Below are 19616 nucleotides of genomic sequence, written 5' to 3' on the forward strand. Positions count from 1 at the left end.
GTTACATCAGGAACCTTCTGGCTCCCTGGGGTCATCTAATAAGACGCAGACAATAAAATCTCAGTTATAATCCAAGAAGAATGAAAGGAAGCTGCTCTATTCTTTCAGTTCCTCTCTGCTCTCAGCATCCCTGCAGAAACAAACACCTGATGGACCAGTTGACCTGGAAAATGAAGCTGCAGAACTGGCTCCTGCAGCCGAAACCATCTTGAGCTGGAGCACATTCCTGTGTAATGCTGCTCTGATGATAGACTTCAGGGAAGAGGGGGAAGGAAACCTCAGTGAGGTCTGAAGCCATGAGAAAAACCCTGAGCTGGCAGGAGAATCAGATGGACGGTAACAGCAGTTTAAAGTTTTATGGAGTGATAATTGTTGCTTTTAGTATCACACAAATGTGTAGTATGTTACCAAGAACGTGTGTTTTGGTTATTTTGATTCTTGTTAGATTTTTTTTTTATCTCCACCTGATAATAGTTTAATCATATTTTTGTTTTTTTGTTTGGGTCAAAAATGTCATTCTTTGGTTTTATTGTTTGATATGTGGCTGATCTGACCTTCTTTTCTTTTTTAGCTCAATATAACTTAAATTAATTTTTTTTAAACTGAAATTTAATTCCAAAAGTCACCCAAATCAATTGTTGGGTTTACAGTGTGATTTAAACGTTACCTTAAATCTGCAAATGTTTCTATTAGGATGTATATTGATTCAATTTGAGAGAAAATAATCTTTCCATGTAGTTTTAAAACGGAGATATGAGGTCATAAAAACTTAAAATAAATTCATAAAATGCTCTGTTTTTATAGTTTATGAAAACATGATAAGACTGCAGGACATCATACTATTTATAGGCTAAACATATTACAAACTCTGCACCTGGAGATCAATAGTAGAGACAAATAAAGTCAAAGTTTTTCTTACCTGCACAAATCGATCATGGCGAGATTAAAACATCTCAGCGCTGTTTTCTTCCAAAACCGTGGTATAAATATGTCTCTGAGTCCTCGGTGTGCGAAATAATTCTTTGATAAAAAGAGAAAACTCCGCTCCTCATGCGCAACTGGACTGCTCCGTGCGTAATGACACCACAGCGGCACATTACGCGCCAGTTAAATCCACAGAGAGAAGCTCCGCCCACATCATTCAGAGGTGTGTGTGTGTGTGTGTGTGTGTGTGTGTGTGTGTGTGTGTGTGTGTGTGTGTGTGTGTGTGTGTGTGTGTGTGTGTGTGTGTTGTCATTCAAGGTGTGTAGAGGTATGGCTGTAGTGAGTGACACAGAGGAAAGTTATCCCGCTCACACCCACCGCAGAGTTTCACTGGGATGAGTTCAGGAATAATGGGACACATGAACTTCAACATGTTAAACTGGAAATCACAAGACTTTTTTTTTAGCCTGGTTCAGTAAAAAGTAGCTAGCTGCTATTAAAGTTTTTGTAGTCTACTAAAAATGTAAGAATACACTTTTAAGAAGAGTAAGCACATCATAGAATCAGAAACCTTATTCAGAGACATATTGTAAACTTTCTATACTGGTTGTTTGTTTGTTGTGGGCGCCCCCTGCTGATGCTGCTCAGAATGAATGAAAAAAAAAGAAAAGAAAATTGGACTGTTGAGCATAAAAGCATCAAAGCATCAAATGTTAAAAGATTCCAGAGGTCCTTTTATTTGATTATGTCATTTTTTTTTTTCATTTTCAGATGAAAGAAAGTCAAGTCTACACCTGCTGATGTTACATTAACAGAGACCTAACATTAAGACAGGTTAAGAATCTGATCTCATCTTATTCCACCATAAGGATAGTACTTTGCATTTTGCAGCATTTAAAAAGTTTACAATGGCAAGGAATAACTTCCCTTTAGCAGGCAGAAACCTCAAGCAGAACCAGACACAAACAGAGTCCGTATTTTGGAGCTGTAGCGATGATGATGGTGAGACTGTAAAAAAAACACAGCAGCTGGAGTCTGAGTGGTCCACAGCAGGCCACCTATGACAACAATGCAAAGTAACCTATGAGACAAGCTTAGAGACTCCCAGATCCATGGTTATTCAATGGTTATGTAATGGCACTTTAAGATTTGAAGGTAGTGACTGAAGCATAGAGACAGGTGGATGACTCCTGATAAATCCTGATCAAGAAAAACTCCCAGGTTTCTAAAAGTGGCGCCGGATGCCAGCCAGATGCCATCCTAGGTCAAGGGTCTGCAACCTGTGGCTCTGGAGCCTCATGCAGCTCTTTGACTCCTTTGCAGTGGCTCCTATTTTTTTTTGTTGTTTTAAAAATTTTTTTTTTTTTTTTTCCAATGTTTTGATATTTTTTGCAAATTAAGAAAAAGAATTCCACATTTTTTTAAAGATTTTGCAAATTTTTGATTTTTTCTTTAAATATAAATCCCTCTTTTTTGCAATTTTAGAAAGTTTTTACAATTTTTGGAAATTAAGCAAATTTTTCAAATTGCATTATTCAGTTTTTTTTTGTTTTTTTTTTTGCAAATTTATGACATTTCATCAATTTCTTTGAAATTTTGCACATTTTTTAAATTCATTTCTTATTTTTCAATTTTTTTCATCTTTTTTTTTTAATTTCCAAATTTTGCAAAATTTATAAAATCTATGACACTACAAATTCCTTTTTTTTCTCCTAAATTTGCAAGTGTATTAAAAAATGAATTAGATAAATTAAATAAATTAATTAATAAAGATAAAAAACTAAGAAATCACATGTACAAATTTATAAACACTAAAACTTCTCGTTTAGATAATTATTTACCTGATTATACACTTTTTTTGTCTTAATTTGAAGATAAAGTAGATTTTGCGGCTCCCGAATGACTTTCATCCAGGTGAGCTGAGGCAAAAACGGCTCTTTTGAAAGTAAAGGTTGCAGACCCCTGTCCTAGGTGAATGTCTTGTTTTGAAAAAAAAAAAAAAGATAAAAACATAACTTTCTCCCAGTTTCCAAGAAAAACAAAACAATTAGGTTTTTTTCTAGTTTGTTTTTGTTTTTGTGAAAATTTTTTTTGCTAACTCAAGTTTTAAAGCATGCTTGTAGTTTAGTTAACCGACTGGTTTCTTCTGGCTCCATTAATAAACATAACCGAGTGTCTCCTCATAAAGGTCCATTTTTATGCATGACATATAATTAACATTATGGTGCAGTATTGTGTAAGTATTTTGATTATCATACCTCCAAATTTCTTATGTGCTCCGCATCAAAACAAGATAATAGTAATAACTCCCTAGTTTCCCAGTTGTCCGTGAATGCACCTCACGTCAGTTGGAGTAACCTGCCCCGGTCTGCGTCAACACCCGCTCCGGTTTGTTTGTTTGACGGGTTGTCTCGGTACGTTACCGGGTGGGAGACCCACGCAGAGCTCCGGTGAGTGCACAATTTGGATGTTATAAATATGAATTTTGTTCGTTTTGTTTTTATGGACTCGTAGCTCAACTTGCACAGCATGCTAGCTAGCTTAGCGTCTAGCTTCATGCAAACGCAGCATTGAGCTAAATGCTTCCATTATCGGACGCGGACCCGTCTGTTGCACTGTTTCTCCTTTTCCTGACTACAAATTCACCACACATCCTGGCTACCAGTGTTAAAACACATTTCTAGTTATAAAAGTATCCTTTATGTATCATACATCCCTTTACATTGTGTAACATCTTTGAAAATAGCAGGCACAGGTTGAGCTATGTGCGGTGAGGGTTTCCCCTCATCATTAATCCCCCAGAACACAAATGAGGGAAAATACTATTTAAATCTTATTTTGATAAAAATCAATTGTAGGATTGTTTTTATATCAATTTATTATAAATAAAGTTTTACTCAGTGATAAACTGGTGATTTATCGTCGTGTTTGAATGATGTTACTTGCTAACCCAGTGTAAACGCATCCCTGACGTTAGCTCGTTGTAGCAACGAAACACAAGCCGACACCAAGAAAACGGGGCTTTCATGCATCTTTCATGTGTGCAGTGTCAGATAGCAGCCGTTCGCCTTTTATCACATTAAACTCAGCGTGTACGTCATGTTTCATTCAGGTCAGCAGAGTAAGCCATGCTAAGGCTTGTGTCAGTCTGTTAGCTTGCATGTAGCTCTCTGAAAGCTGCACCGAGCTGCTGGACATCATGTGAACGAACAGAGAGGCTGTTGTCACTAAACTGAGTTAGTATTTGTTGCATTCACTGCAGTTAGGGTGCAAAGCTTTAGTGTCTGGTTTGACTGAAAAAACAAGTCATTGCTCTTTCTCAGCAGGGGCTGGGTGACGTTTGGGAATGAGTATCCCGACATGCATACAGATGTTTCAGATATCGCGATATTTGCGATGTAATGCAATCATGTTAATCAGTTAAAGCTTGCTTAAAGGGGACATATCATGCTTGTTTCTCCTTTTCACTATGCCAGACTAGGATGCCTATAAAGCATTTCTGCCCTCAGTGCAAGTCATTTAGTTCTCGTTTTGCAGCATGGCAGTATTTACAAAATCACCATATTGGATGGAGCAGACCGAGCGAGTTTGCTGTTTGCCAAAACTTCACTGTAAGGCATTGATAGCACTAATAAAATGGCGTGAGTGAGTGTAGGATACGTCTTTTTGTATTGGACCCCGAGTCAGACCCGGACGGTTCTGCAGCTCAGGAGGAAGAAAATCCACCTCCACACAGATCATCTCAGGACGCTTCAGTGTGGTGAGCCTATACTGTCAGTTCGTCACTATGTTATTACCGCAGCATTATCGTGGTCCAGGTTCACAGTGCATGTCAGAACAAGCATGCAAATATCACAGTCTCACAAGTATTACGACGTCTGCTAAAACTACAGTGTTTTAACTGCTAATTCACCATGTAAAGCTGAGCTGCTCAGCAGAGCAGAGTCCCTGCATCCAGCACTCAGTCAGTCGGCTCTTGGTGGGTGTATCCCTCGGTGGCAGTTGTGTGACTAACTGACATCACAGAGGAGGAGCTGCTTTATCAGATTACTCCAATAAAAAGACAGGATCCTTGTGTCGTCACGACGGTCGAAATCTCGAAGCCAAATGTCAATGACCTATTTTCAGAGGCATCAAATCTCGTTCTAGGATATCAGAAAAAATACAATATCTCTTTTTTTGAAAATTCAGGGGGTGAATGGTCTTGTTTTTAAATGTATTATATTATATGTAAGTATTAAATCAGGGATCAGCATGATATGTCCCCTTTAAGTATGCTAGATAGTCATCAACAAATTGTGCCAGGCATCTCACCTTGATTACCATCTGACAGTTTATCGCAAAATGCAGTTAGATGTTAAAATGTTAGCGGTGAGCAAATATTATAATTCAAAATAGCCACTTGTAAAATGTGAAAAAAAAGTTCTTCTTAGCCTTAAATTTGCATCCAAACAGAAAAATGAAGCTTGAGAAATTCCTGCAACTTGGCTTACAACTGTTGTACAAGTTAAAAAAAAAATAAGCACAAGATCAGCTGTTTGTTCATGCATATGTTACATATTTATTTTCCTATGCATCACTCCAGCCTTGCAAAGCCAGCGTTTCCTCGTCGTTCAGCTCCCCATGTTTCCCATCATGTGAAATTGAGTTTAAAACCTGTAAACAGACGGGATGAGCCTTTAACGGCCGGCTGGAGAAACTGTATCCATTACCCAGCATCCCCCGGGGTGTCGGGTTACTACAGGACCTCCAGAACTGGTCTCCATGGAGACAGAGAAGAGGGGAGAGAGGAGGGATTGGCTGCTCGGTACCAGGCGGGTGGGGGTTTCACCTGGGTTTGACTGACAGGTGTGACGGTGCCAGCTGGGAGTGTGCGTGTGTGTGTGTGTCCACGAGTGTGTGTGTGTGTGTGAAGCTTTATGTCACATCACTTTCTGATGCTTTAGGATTGATTCGTTTGCTTATAACCACATTACTGCTTTACTTATGATTTCTCCAAAGTTAGCTGACATTGAGCTAAACACTTTTTATCTGCAGACTGAAATGTGTCTGCTGGAAATAATCGGTAATAATAATCTGGTTTGATTTATCCATTTTGTTCCAGATCCAGACATTCCTGTTTAGAAAAACTATTCCTCTAGCTGCATTTGTTGTAGATTTCATCCTCAAAATCCTCTTTTTTCATGCCTTTATCAAAAATTGTACTTTTTATTCACATTATTCTACTTTTTTAACACACACACTTAAAAACTCCAGCATATTAACTTGCAAAATTTTATATTTAGGGTAGCAGCATCTTGATGTTAGACGTCTTGTTCCTCTCCTACAAGCCTGTCCTGTGAAAGAAATGTGTATTTCACGCAACAATACCAAAAAACAAAGCAGGTAGAGAAAGTACTCATTCATGTGTGAGGGTATGTAAGAAACAACACCCAAAAGACATAATAAAGGAAACACAACACCAAAACAGTCCAGATATCTGCACTCAGATAGGAAGGAGTGCGTTTTTTCTGAGGCTTTGTCGCTCTTTAATCTGTTTTAAACTTTGGCACAGAGAAAAAAAAGAGATTGTATGAAGCTTTTCTGGCAGACACTTGGTTACAGTTCAGTGCCCAAGTAAGGCTGCGTGCGCCCCCCTCCGTGGCCGAGCAGTGACACTTGTGCAAGCCTTTGAGTTTTTATTTGTTTTTATCATGTGCTTATATGCTGAGGTGTTTTCTTCTCGATCCCAAACTGCGCCCCCTGTTGGCAATAGTCTGGAATCTCCCCCCCGCTCCTTTTCTCCCAATGTTGTTTTTTCATATCTATTGCAAAGGGGCGCTGGGCAGCTGGTGGCTCCTAGGTTAACCCCATCCCTGTCTGTTTTTACCATGTCTAAGTTTGTTTTCTTATATGTCTTGAAAGGGATGTAACTGAAATGAAATTTCCCCTCGGGGATCAATAGGGATGCGTACTGAATTAGGTACTTTTATAGGTACCAACCGGATTCTGTTAAAAGTACCTAGTACTGATTCATTTAGAATCAAAAGGTACCATGTTTAGGAACCTAAATGCATCCTTGTGACTGGGAGGGAGCGTAAGAGTAGACAATTTTCCATGCTGGACATAAACACAGCTTTGCAAGATTAAAATAGACAAATAATTGTTAGGTTGAAAAATGTATATATATATTTTGTCATCAAAACAAATTGATATTTTTTACCACAGAAACACAAAAAAGTACCGAAAATGGTACTGTTGAGTACCGGTATCAATTGCCAAGTACCGGGTATGGGTAACGTATCGTTTCAAATGTGAAAGGTACCCATCCCTAGGGATCAATAAACGATTATGATTATGATAAGTTTGAATCAAATACCCTAGATTTACCACTTCCAGCAGCACTAAGAGCTAAAAGTGGTATCTGGCATGCTACTTGCGGCTAAGTGGAATATGCTTCTTCCCTAGTGGCATATTCCAGTTTAGAAACTGGTACGCTAGTCCCTTAGAACAGAATAGAATGAAGTAGAATGTACTTTATTAAACCTTGAAAGTAAATTTTAGAGTCACAGCACCACGCTGCAAAAAATTGAAATCTTATCAGGTGTTTTTGTTTTATTTTAGGTAAAAATTGTCTCGTTATACTTGATATGAGCCATATCAAACTGCTTAGTCCAGAAAAATGTCTTGTTTTAAGTCATTTAAAGACAAAAATGAGGTCTGAATTGCTTGTAACAAGTTTAAAAAAAAGCTTGAAACTAGAAAAATGTCTTAATACTTGTAGCTTTTCTCTTGTTCCATTGGCAGATTGTCTGAAACTTGTTACAAGAAATTCAGACCTCATTTTTGTCTTTAAATAACTTGAAACAAGACATTTTTTCTAGACTTGTCAGGTGAATGTGGCTCATATAAAGTCGAAAAAGACATTTTCTACTAAAAATAAGACAAAAACACTTGATAAGATTTTAGTTTTTTTGCAGTGAAACACAAGAAAGTGTCCTTTAAACCACTGTCCATCCTTTACAGAAACTACAGATCTCAGATGTCAGATTATCCCTGAATGCACCAACAATCTGACCTCCTGTAAACTGCATTTTTTCATAATATAAGTCATCAAAACAAAGGCTGGGTTAAATATTAAATACAACACATTCATTTGTAGTATTGGTTTCAGAACATACCAACGTGATTTAGGAGGGAACAATTTGAACACATTTGTTGATTGTTGTAAATTTTCTTTGTAAACTTGCCTGCACACATTTTTTACTTTGACATAATGAAACTGATTAAGAAAAACACACTTTGTTCTTCTGTTCACCTGGATCTTTAAATAACCTGAAGTCGTGACGTAAAGTTTCCTGAGTCACACCACCTTTATTTGTCTTCAGAGCAGGCGGCTGAATTCAGCTTTTGTATATATGCTCACTCAGAGGGGAACACACCCACTTAACACACCAACACACACACCAAGCAGAGCAGGTGGGACCGGTGTGCTGTTAAAACACCCGGCTGAGCTGACAGAGGCAAAACAAAAGGTGAGGTAGTTTAACAACACAGTGGAGAAAAGCAACAAAACCAGAACGTAATAATGATGATGATGATGATGAGGAGGAGAATAAAGACTTAAAAATCTGTGGTATGAAGGTAAACTTGATGCTCTGTCTTTGTCTGGACTGAAACAAGAGGAGGTGTCCGACACTCCTGTGAGCTTTTGTTTCTGTCCGTCGGTGTTTGGCCTAGAAAGTAAAGTCCAGATTTTATTGGGCAATAAAAAAGTTGTAAATACAAGGATGAAGTGGGAAATAGAGCCAGAAATAACCATGTGTCCTTATGGTGCTCCTGTTTTATTCTGAAATATATCCTCATGGTGCAAAAATATTAACAGATGTGTTATTCAAAACTGAACCGGTTTTGAAATGCTCGGTTTGTGATTTTGAATAGTTTGATCCGAAACTGAATTTATTACGTCCACCAACATAACTCAAAAAATTACACACGGATCTCAATAAAATTTTCAGGAAATGTTCAAAATGGGATGAAAAAGAAGTGATTAAATTTTGGAGGTGATCTGGATCACCGTCTGGATCCAGGACTTTTTTAAAGGATTCTTTATCATTGTGAGATAGGGCTGTTTTCACCATATGTGTATATAACTCCACCATAAATGGTTGGATTGCTTTGCAAAACAAAACAAGACAAGGTCACCATAATTTCTGACAGATGTTAAATTACAGTCCAGATCCTGCAATATTCTGGATACTAAGATCTGGAATATGAAATATGTACTGGGTCATCATAATTTTCAACACTGTCAGGAAACAAATTATCGTACAAACCTGCAACTAACACCAAATTATAGCAGACAGTCTGCTGAAAGGGAGTATAACATTAAAGTAGGACCAAAGCCTGGCTCACACTACAGGATTTTAAAAATCTTATAAGATTCTGAAATCAGGTTGTATCTCACACATAAGGAGAATCTTCACAAATCATCTTCTCTTAAATCTTAAGCACGCACTAACAACAAAATTTGAAAATACTGACCAGCACACACGACAGGATTTCACCAAGATTATTCGACCAGAGAGAGTGATGCACCCCATGTGCTCAGTTGTTTGATCTGAGGTTTTTAGCGCACTGGTGGGACAGAAGGAGAGAGAAGCCTTTCATCCGTGACGCGCACGCAGAGGGACAGAGGTGAAACTGTTGCTGTATCAGCCAATAATGGCATGATCTCACACCAATCACTGATAAAACAACAGTTTGCTACTGTATGAAAATGGCGTGGTTATGTGTTATTTTTAAAGGCATTATTGAACTGGCTCGAGTGGGCCAGTGGAGCGCGCAGTCAGCTGACCCAGAGCCTTTCAGTTTCACTTTGAGCCTGCGTTTGTTGTCTGTTGTCCAGTCTCTTGTAAGGGGGCTCTCTCTCTCTCTCTCTCGACTGTTGTCATCCTCAGTGAGAATGAATGTTGTAATCATCCAGATAAATATCAAACATGTTTGAAAATTATCGGGCGGCTCCGACGAGTCTGTGAGACAATCGTGGGGCTAAAGATTCATCTGTCAACCGCTCACACTAGAAGATAATCTTTGCCGAACGTCGGGGCTCATTTTCGTCCCCGACCAGATTTCTTCCCCAATTGTCGGGAGGACCGAATCTGGGTTAAATCGGGCCGAGAATCCTGTAGTGTGAGCCAGGCTTTAAGTGTTGGTGCAAACAGAAATTAAACACTGAATTTTATGAATCAAGAGTGATGAATGTTCAAGTCTGTTAAAGACGACAAATTCAGTTCAAAATGAAATTTAAATTTTAGATATCTCAGCTCGTACTCAACCATGTTTCAAAACCTAACTTCTTCTTTTTTCTCTTTCTCTCTCAGGTTTAGACAGTTTTTACTTGTTGGCCTCTTTCACCTGCTCTCCCTCCTGCTTTATAAAAACTCTCTGCCCGCCTGTGACTCAACAAACCAACGCTGCCTCCACCTCCATCCACGGCTCCACTATGGTACGACAATCACACTTTAACGTCTCTGTTGGCGTCTTTGGACTGAAGCTACAAGCCTCGCAGACGCTTTAATTCATTCAGTGATCGAACATATCGCAGCCTCACTAAAAGCTTTATGTGTGTGTTTGTGTTTACGTGTGTGTGTGTAGAGTGTATGATGTCTGAGAGAAGCTGCTATGGCCTGCAGCAGCGGTCAGAACAATGCAGAGACTCTGGAGGGGTTCCATGAGGTGAACTTGGCCTCGCCAACCACACCTGACCTGCAGGTGGGTTCACATGTCTCACCCCAACACCTGGAAAAATACATTTCTAGCTTTGTTCCTGGATGTTTGATCTGTGTGTGTGTGTGTGTGTGTGTGTGTGTGTGTGTGTTTTCTCTGCAGAACCAAGCAGAGCAGCGACCCCCCGTCAGCCACAGCACCCCTCCCAGCTCTCTGTATCGCACACACTCTCTAGGAGCGCCCCCTTCTGGTCTCCCCACTTCACTACGAGCGGATCAGCTCCCCACACAGCCGGTTTACTCCACGCCACGACACAGCCACAATGGAAGGTAAAGGAAGCTGTGTGCTCTCTCACACGTGAACAGAACTAACTCTTTGACCAGAGGGGGCGCTAGAAACAACACAACATAAATTTACAGAAATTAGCTTTAATGTCGTTTTACAAGCTAATATTTTTTACGTTGGATTTTTGATTCTGGATTCAACATCTACATCTCTATCCCTAATATGACTGCTGTTGTTGTCATGGTTACCCGTTTCAGCGTCCCAGGCCAGGAGGCGGAGTCAGTCGACGGAAACGACGGAGAGGATGGGGAGGAATGCAGCGCGCTGAGCGACAGCCTCTCGCGGCTACGCAGCCCGTCGGTGATGGAGGTCAGAGAGAAGGGGTACGAGAGGCTGAAGGAAGAGCTCGCCAAGGCTCAGAGGGTAGGACACACACACTCACACACACACTCACGAGGATCTGGTCTTAACCTGAAAGGCTTCACTACATCTCTTCACACTGCTCATGATTTGATTTTTATTCCTTTTTGTTTATTTTTTTTTTTTATTATGATTTGAAACCAAAATATTGAATGTGTTTTTCATCTTTTTTTGTTCCCATGAGTTCATTTTGTCGTTTTTTTCTGTTGTTTTTTTTTCTGTCATGTTGTATGTGTGTGAAAGGAGCTGCTGTTAAAGGATGAGGAGTGTGAGAGGTTGTCTAAAGTCAGAGATCAGCTCGGCCTGGAGCTGGAGGAGCTCACAGCCAGTCTCTTCCAGGTCGGTCAGTCCCTCCTCCGTGTGTCTTTGCGTCTCCTCTGCTCCTGTTTCTCTTCCTCCTCCTCTGACAGACAGAGAAAACGAGATGATAGACACTGACTGTTTTCTGTTTGCTCTTTGGGAAAAGGTCTCTGGATGAGTCTTAACGCTCCTTTCTTCTCTTTCCTTCTTGTTTGTTCTCAGTCGTGCATCAGGTGCTGCTTCTCTGTGTCTTTCATCCTCTAGTTGTTTACATCAGCATCCCTTTAAGTAGCTCACCAGCTTGAACCTTTGTTTCTTTTTGTCAAAGTTGAGAGTTTAAGTTCGGGCAGCCCTCTCCCTTTAATCGAGCTTTTGTGATTTCTGCTTCACAACCAGGATAAAAACAGAACCCAAACACAGATACTATCAGTGGGGAAAATTTACTAAAAAGTCAAAGTGTGTTATGTGTGTGTGTTTTCCAGGAAGCCCACAAGATGGTCAGAGAAGCCAACGTCAAACAGGCGAATGCTGAGAAGCAGCTGAAAGAAGCCCTGGGCAAGGTGACAACAGTGGTTTACAGATCACGCTTTGTTTCAGTAAAGTCTCAGGAGTAAAAATACACCGATCAGGAATCTCACAGAGGTCTGCTGCTCTACTTTTTAGGGAACAGATAAAAAAAGGCACTCAGATAAACATGCTGTGTTGATTTGCAACTCAGGCTGAAAATTATCTACATCAGACTGAAGGGGAAGAGACTTTAAAAGGCAACACAAGGGGGCGACAGAGAGTTAAGATCTGCAGGTGAAGAGCTGCATTTGAGCTGAGTTTTGCTCAGCTGTCAGCTTACATAACTCGTCTGTTTTTAATCACACAGATGGGAAAACACTTCATAAGATGCAGTGTTGCTTTTACTTCTTGATGGTTTAAAGTCTGGTGCCTATCGAGAAAAATCCTCCTGGAATCAGAGTTGAAAAATAGAAAACAAAACAAATCCTGTCCGCTTTCATCTGTCGCAGTGTTTCTGTGACATGTCTTTAAACATCAGGAGATACGCAGCTAAAATGAGAGGCTCGAAGCTGATTTTGTGATCCTTTAAAGCAGGAGTCTGCAACCTTTACTAAGGAGCCTTTTCGCCTCAGCTCACCTGGATTAAAATCATTCCAGAGCTTCATAATCGACTTTATCTTCACAAATTAGACTCTAAAATGTTTAAAATCTGGTGGATAATTTTCTGAATAAGAAGTTTTTTGAATTTATGAAATTGTACATGATGTCTTAGTTTTTTATTTTTAATAAATCTGCAAAAAAAAACTTTTTTATAATTTTAAAAAATTTGCAAAAATGTAAACAAATTTGTAAAAAAAAAATTCAAAATTCAAAAAAAAAAATTGCAGTAGATATGAAAATTAAGAAATAGAAAATGAGAAACTGCAAAAATTTGCAAAAGTTTAAAAAAATGTTGAACTTAAAACATTCAAAAATATTTAAAAAAATTGCAGAAATTTCAAAAATTTCTCATAATATTGAAATTTTTAAAATTTTCAAAAATTCCAACATTTTTGAAAGATTTCTTAAATTTGATAACATACATCAATTATGTCGCTTTACTCAGTTTTTGCTATTTTCCTATTTCCTGCCACTTATCAAGCATATATATTAAGCTGGCGTGTTTATTTTTTATAAATCAGCAAAAAAAAATGTATTTCAAAAGTTTTGCAAAAATTAACAAAAATTTAAACAAATTTGTAAACATTTTAAAAAAATCAAAATTTATAAAATTTGCAAAAAAATGCAGAAGAAATATAAAAATAAGAAAACGCAAAAAAATCTGAAATTTCAAAAATGTGCAAAAGTTTCAAAAAATGTTGAACAAAAAAAAAATCAAAAATTTGCAAAAAAAAATTATAAAAAAATTGCAGAAATTAAAACAAATTCTTAAAATTTCAAATTTTAGAAATTTGCAAAAATTTCAACATTTTTGAAAGAATACTTGAATTCAACAACATACATCAATTATGTGGCTCAACTCATCATTTTTTGCTGTTTGCTAATAGCTTTCCACATATGAAGCATGAGCCGCAGGTTGAAGACCCTTGATTTAAAGGCTTAGTTTGTCAGGATATCACAAAAAATGAATCTGTTTTCAAACAATCATGATCGTTTAAACTCTATCCCCTTTTCCTTCAGATCGACGTCCTCCAAGCCGAGGTCCAGGCCTTGAAAACACTCGTCCTCTCCTCCCCCACCTCCCCAGTAGGCGAGCTCCCCTCTGTAGTAGGAGGAGGAGTGAAGACCCCCTTCAGAAAAGGTCACAGCAGGAACAAGAGCACCTCCTCGGCCATCCTGGGGACGCAGCCTGACCCGTCGGCCACACAGCCCATCGTACGAGAGTGCAGAGAGGTACGAGCATGAGGAGTGTTAGTTCAGGTGTACGAGAATAGAATAGAATAGAATAGAATAGAAAATACTTTTTCTATCCCTGAGGGGAAATTCAGGAGGAGTCACAGCAGCAATCAAGAAATAAAAGTAAGAAAGTGTATAGAAAGTGCAAAAAGGTCCACAGCAGGTGAAGTGCTTCCAATGAGGCATTGGTGTCTGGTGTTAGCTCTGTCAGCCATGTCTGTGAATAGCATGATGCTACTCTGCCTTCTGGTATTCCCTCTGTTGCTGGGTTAGCATAGCTAGCTTGTCCATGATGGATGGAAGGACAGGTTGATGTTGTCACTTCTTAGCTCACACCTGAGAACCAGCACGTTCTCCTCACCACCTCCTCCTCACCTTGTGGGGAAACATCAGGCCTAGCACCAGTTATCATTGACATGCTACAGGCTGCTAACAGCTGATTTCACATGTAAACAATGCAGAAATTGTTACATGATGTTTTTTATTGTTGTTTATGGACACACAGGTGGACAGTCAGCTGTTCACTGACTTCAAGGCGTGGAAGGAGGAGCCAACGCTGGACCGGGACTGCAGCTTCCTGCAGAGAATCTACCGTGAGGACATTTATCCCTGCCTCACGTTCAACAAGAGCGAGGTACCCCCTGTTTAAACAATCGTTGTGCCACAAAAAAACAAAGCTCCAAACTTATTTTACTCTTTCAGAAATTAATCTTTCTCCTTTCCTCTCCTTTAGCTCGGGTCGGCCATCTTGGAAGCGGTGGAGCAGAACGCGCTGAGCGTGGAGCCGGTTGGTTTCCAGCCGCTGCCTGTGGTCAAAGCTTCAGCAGTAGAGTGTGGGGGACCAAAGTGAGACCACACACACACACACACACATGCTAAGTCACACACTCTTTCTCCTCCTCATCACGGCTTCCACTCTTTCATCATCATCTCTCCATCTTCCCTCAACTTCCTGCTTTAGTGGGCGAAGGGCTGAGCTCATCACGTAAGTCTGACTCTGTCTCTTTCTGTCTCTGGCTGCCATCAGCATCTTTTCCCTCGAGCTTCCTCTTAAACCCTCTGCTTCACTCCTGAGCGTCCCGTCATTAACGCCTCCCTCTGCAGGTCATTAATCTGATCCTGCTGACGTCAGCCTTCGTAGACGCTAACAGTCGACCCTCTCCTCCCTCTGTCCCCGCCTCTCTGTACCTCATATCCCTCCTCTGTAGTCGATTTATTCCCAGATTTCTTTGCGTTAAAGAAAGCCTGTAAACTCCTCTCTATCTCTGTCTCTCTGATAGAAAATGTGCCCTGAGTGGTCAAACCAAAACCTGTAAGCACAGAATCAAGTTTGGAGATTCGTCCAACTATTACTACGTGTCTCCTTACTGCAGATACAGAGTGAGTACGAACACATGAACACACTTTAGCGGCAAGTTTTTGGTACAAGAGACAGAATATTTCTCCTTGTGCTAAAAAAGTTTAACTCTCAGGACTTAGGTTAAGATTCAAACGCTGATCTCGAGCTCCCTGTGTGTTTTGTCTTTCTCTCAGATCACAGCAGTGTGTAATTTCTTCACCTACATCCGCTACATCCACCAAGGGCTGGTCAAACAGCAGGATGGTGAGACACACACCTTTTATCCAGTAGATGTATCGTTTTGGTTTGATAAAATGCCAAACTGGGGTTTTTTTTTTTATCAGGATGTGAAATGTTGAATAAGTTGTGACACTTGTTATTTAAGAGTGAAGTTTCATAATTGTTCCTCGGCATACAGAGGGCTCTCAGTCCTGGGAATCGTAAATCTGGTGTTGTGAAACTCAGATTTTCTGTTTGTAGAAATAAAAACATGCAGCAGATCACAAGACGTTAATAATTAGAGCAAATGTAAAAGCAGTGATTCAAGAATTTACCTTTTTGTACTTCCCCTCATGTTTTCAGAGAAGGGAAATCCTCAAGAGGCCAGAAAATGAAATTACACGTTTCTCACGGCATGAAACTTTTAGTAGAATGCATCAACTGTATAAAACATAAACGTAGGCTCCATGATATCACCGGTCCGTTCCTGAAACAGTGAAATGAAGCCAGTCCACAGACACACACTGTATAAGACGCGGGGTTTGAGCTTCGCCTGTCAGTTACATGAGCCGAGCTGTGTCTCTGATTGGACAATCAGATGATCCTAATGTCTTCTAAACTGACAAGTTAGAAAAATTCACCCTTCTTCTTTCATGACTTTTAGGGTGCTGATTCAATTTAACCCCTTAATATGCTGCTCAACCTTTTGGTGTAGTATTTTTTGAGTCATTTTATCTCATTGAAAAAAAACATTTATCTGATTAAAGCCTGAATTTTTACTTTTTTTTTATAGGATGGAAAGTCAAAAGGTTTAAATAGTGATTCTTCAATATTTTTAATTTTTGTGATTTTAGCTTCTTTTTTTAACTCCAGGCCATGTAAAGGAGCTTACTAATGATGATAATGCCTAAAGACTTTATCAGGAGACATATTTTCCCCAAAAAATCCACATCACTGAGTCAGAGAATAATATTTCACCCTCTGCTGGAGAAAAGTGGGTTTTTTTTCCTGATACAGTTTACAAGGATTAAGGATGAAGGATTTAAATTTGACATTTTTTGAACCAGACTGTATTTATGCTTTTTAGCCAAAAAATTATTGTTTTTTTTTTTCTTTTCTGTGTGAATGTGGTTTCTGGTCTTTCTGCAGTCAGCCTCAAGCAAATTCTGGATGAACATGATCAGAATCACCTTTATTTGCCAAATATCTCAAGAATACTATAATAATAGGAATTTGACTCTGCTTAACGACACTTTCTCTGTACAATTATGATGTACACACAGTAAATATTACAAAAATATAGAAAAAAATAGAGCTCAAGTAGTAGTTAAATAAATAAATAAATGAATGAATGAATAAATAAATAAAATAATAATAATAAAGAACGTTGTACATAGAAGAAAAAAATATATATATAAATTTAAATTATAATAAAATAAAAAAAATAAACTATCAAAATAGTGCACTTAAAGTATGTCAAAAAACTACAATTTGCAAAAAAAAAAAAAAAAATTAAAACATGATTGTGCAAGAGAAACAGACAGGCTGTGGTTGTGCATGTGCAACTTTAACACCAACTATAAGCCCTTCAGCATCGACTTCATTTTTCTAAATAAGATGTTGCCCCTTGGTTAAACAAAGGCTGTTTCTTCTTTTGAATTAAGTGCATCAAAGATTTTGAGAAGTCTAAAATAAAAAAAAAAAACTCCTGATTGATAATTCAGAGAATCTGATTTGAGTTATTGTGATGATTCTCTGTGACCTGAAGCGTTTCCTCTCCGCTCTCTCCGTCTCCAGCCGAGCAGATGTTCTGGGAGGTGATGCAGCTCCGCAGAGAAATGTCCGTCGCCAAACTCGGCTACTACAAAGACCAGCTGTGACCGACTGACGGACAGCCCCTCCCTCCAATCACAGCAGGCTCTGCCCTGAAGCCCCGCCCCCTGCTCCCTCCCCTGCTCCTGGCTCTGGATCCCTTCGTCACCCCTCCATCCTCTCCTCCCTCCTCCTCTGTGTGAGTGGGTTTTTGTGTGTGTGAGAGAAACCTGTGCTTGTTTTCAATCGTCATAAAAAAAGACTGAAGAGCGGGGACGTCTGTGTCGTTACTGAGCAGGACGTTTGGATCCAAAGTCTGAGATTCACTCGTAACACTCCGATGTTTGAAGGTGGCATGAAAATACGGTGGTTTTTAAATATGTTGGCGTTTAAACCAACCTGAGGAGCTTTGATTTTTGATTTTTCTTCACCCAAAGTCAGATTATTTAACTTCAGAGGGAATTAACTCTTTGGATGGTGATTAATTACGGCCACTGTTTGGGAACATTTATACTTAAAATGTGAATTTTAAAATAAATTTGTAGTTTTACAGTCAAATTACAATTAAACTAAGTACATCAGATTGGTTTTCTTCTCAAATTTGACTCCAGATTTTGATCAAAATTTTTCTCAGCACAATTCTTTGCCAGGTTATCACTTGATTTTTTAAATTTCCTCCAAGATTTATAATAAAATACCCTAAATACTTGATTTTCTGTCATTCACACTACAGTTTTATCTCATATTATTGTGATTTTGTTCCTAAAAACATCAAAAACTACTCTGTCAATCTCATATTTCTCCTAACGGTGGCTCTTTATTTAATTTTAGGGACTCAATTTACATAAACCAGTGACTTTGCTGCTAAAATCTTTCAGTAAAAAGTCATTTATCTTATATTAGTTCTTAATATTGTGCTGTTTTTTTGTTATTAGTAATCAAAGACGCCCACCAGGCAAAAATGAAGACCAAACAATCAGTTATTGTTTACTTAAAGTGTGTATAAGCTCATATTTAATTTTAGTTTGTAGAGAATGAAAACTTTATTTACACAGTTAATTTAAGAAAGTAAGATGCAAAGATAATCAGAAAGGATTCATTTCACGTAAAATTAACTTTTTTTCTTTGCGCATTTAAAAATTAACGAAGCGAAACTTCAGATAATGTCTTTTCTCAGCTCTGGGTCAGATTTTCCTCGTGGTTAAAGAGCGAACAGCTTGTTTGTGTACAGGATGCATTTCATTTGTACTCTCCTTCAGAAACGGTTATTTCTGTTGTCAGATGGTTTCACACGTTCATGAAGCTTCCAGAAAAAACCTCCACGTTCACGTTTTTGCTGTTATACGACACTAAATGATTCTCTGGCGTTTCTTTCTCTGCGTTTTTTGGGGGAATTGTCCTTTAAGCAGCTCCCAGTGTTTTCTTCCTGCTGTATTTATTCAATCAGGATGTGTCGATGGTGAGCTGTGTGTGAGTGAATGTAAAGTGTGTGTGTGTGTTGTGTAAACTTTGTTAATGTTAATTTAAACCTGATTCTGCTTCTCTGGATCTCTCTCTCTCTCCCATTCAAAGTCAATGTCACTCTCCCGGTTTGGTTTAGTGCCTTTTCTCAGACACTCTGAAATAAAAACAGGAATACCTCTGAGTCTCTGAGTCTGTGTCTGATTCTCAGGGCCTTTTTTCAAACCGCCCCCTACACACTCTCCCTACCCACAACCCCTCCATTTGCGCGTCCGAGGATCCGCCACATTAAGGACCATCCCAAACCGATCCACAGGGAGGGGTAGTGGACTATAAAACCCTCCACAAGTGAGTCTGCACGGATGCCGACTCGCTGAACACGTGTCAGCCATGGAGGAAGCAGCAGACAAATGTAAGTTCCATGTATATGTGCCTGCACAAACACCGTTAAACTAATGCAAATATTCAATGATTGTCATGCAGATGTTCACAACTTAAGATGCACATGTCATCGATTAAGGCCTGCCTTGCATTTGTTCAGACAGTTCGTGTTTATTTGAGTGTTTAATATTTACTAGAGCTGACATTTTAACGCGTTAATTAGATTAATTAATTACACCGCAAATTAACGTGTCATAGAAATTAACGCAGATTAATCTGGATCCCAAACCAGCGAGGCGTTCAAAGATGCACTTATTTTCAAATGTCTGGCATTTACAAACCGTTTGTCCTACATGGAAAAGGG

The 19616-nt window shown here is 39.1% G+C and overlaps 1 protein-coding gene across 2 annotated transcripts; it reads left to right on the top strand.

The window, feature by feature from the left end:
- The first annotated feature begins 3251 nt into the window (after positions 1–3251).
- Positions 3252–19046, top strand: rab3ip (RAB3A interacting protein (rabin3)). Of its 2 annotated transcripts, XM_074698774.1 has the most exons (13): positions 3252–3374; positions 10287–10411; positions 10561–10677; positions 10795–10961; positions 11175–11340; positions 11581–11676; positions 12120–12197; positions 13825–14037; positions 14546–14674; positions 14774–14886; positions 15321–15420; positions 15574–15643; positions 17396–19046. In XM_074698774.1, the coding sequence occupies exons 3-13, from the start codon at positions 10588–10590 to the stop codon at positions 17476–17478; spliced, it is 1305 nt and encodes a 434-aa protein (XP_074554875.1). In that variant the 5' UTR covers positions 3252–3374; positions 10287–10411; positions 10561–10587; the 3' UTR covers positions 17479–19046. The 2 variants fall into 2 exon arrangements, with proteins under 2 accessions (XP_074554875.1, XP_074554876.1); XM_074698775.1 differs by lacking the exon at positions 11581–11676.
- The last annotated feature ends 570 nt before the right edge of the window (positions 19047–19616 follow it).

This window comes from Halichoeres trimaculatus, unplaced genomic scaffold (genome assembly GCF_033239565.1).
Source record: "Halichoeres trimaculatus isolate MK-OKI-2021-1 unplaced genomic scaffold, fHalTri1.1 fHalTri1_scaffold_21, whole genome shotgun sequence".
NCBI classification, from domain to species: domain Eukaryota; kingdom Metazoa; phylum Chordata; class Actinopteri; order Labriformes; family Labridae; genus Halichoeres; species Halichoeres trimaculatus.

Coding starts and splice junctions, on each gene's coding strand:
- rab3ip (XM_074698774.1), top strand. CDS start 10,588: ATGGCCTGCAGCAGCGGTCAGAACAATGCAGAGACTCTGGAGGGGTTC. Junction 14,887..15,320: donor GTAGAGTGTGGGGGACCAAA/GTGAGACCACAC, acceptor TCTCTCTGATAG/AAAATGTGCCCTGAGTGGTC. Junction 15,421..15,573: donor CTCCTTACTGCAGATACAGA/GTGAGTACGAAC, acceptor TCTTTCTCTCAG/ATCACAGCAGTGTGTAATTT.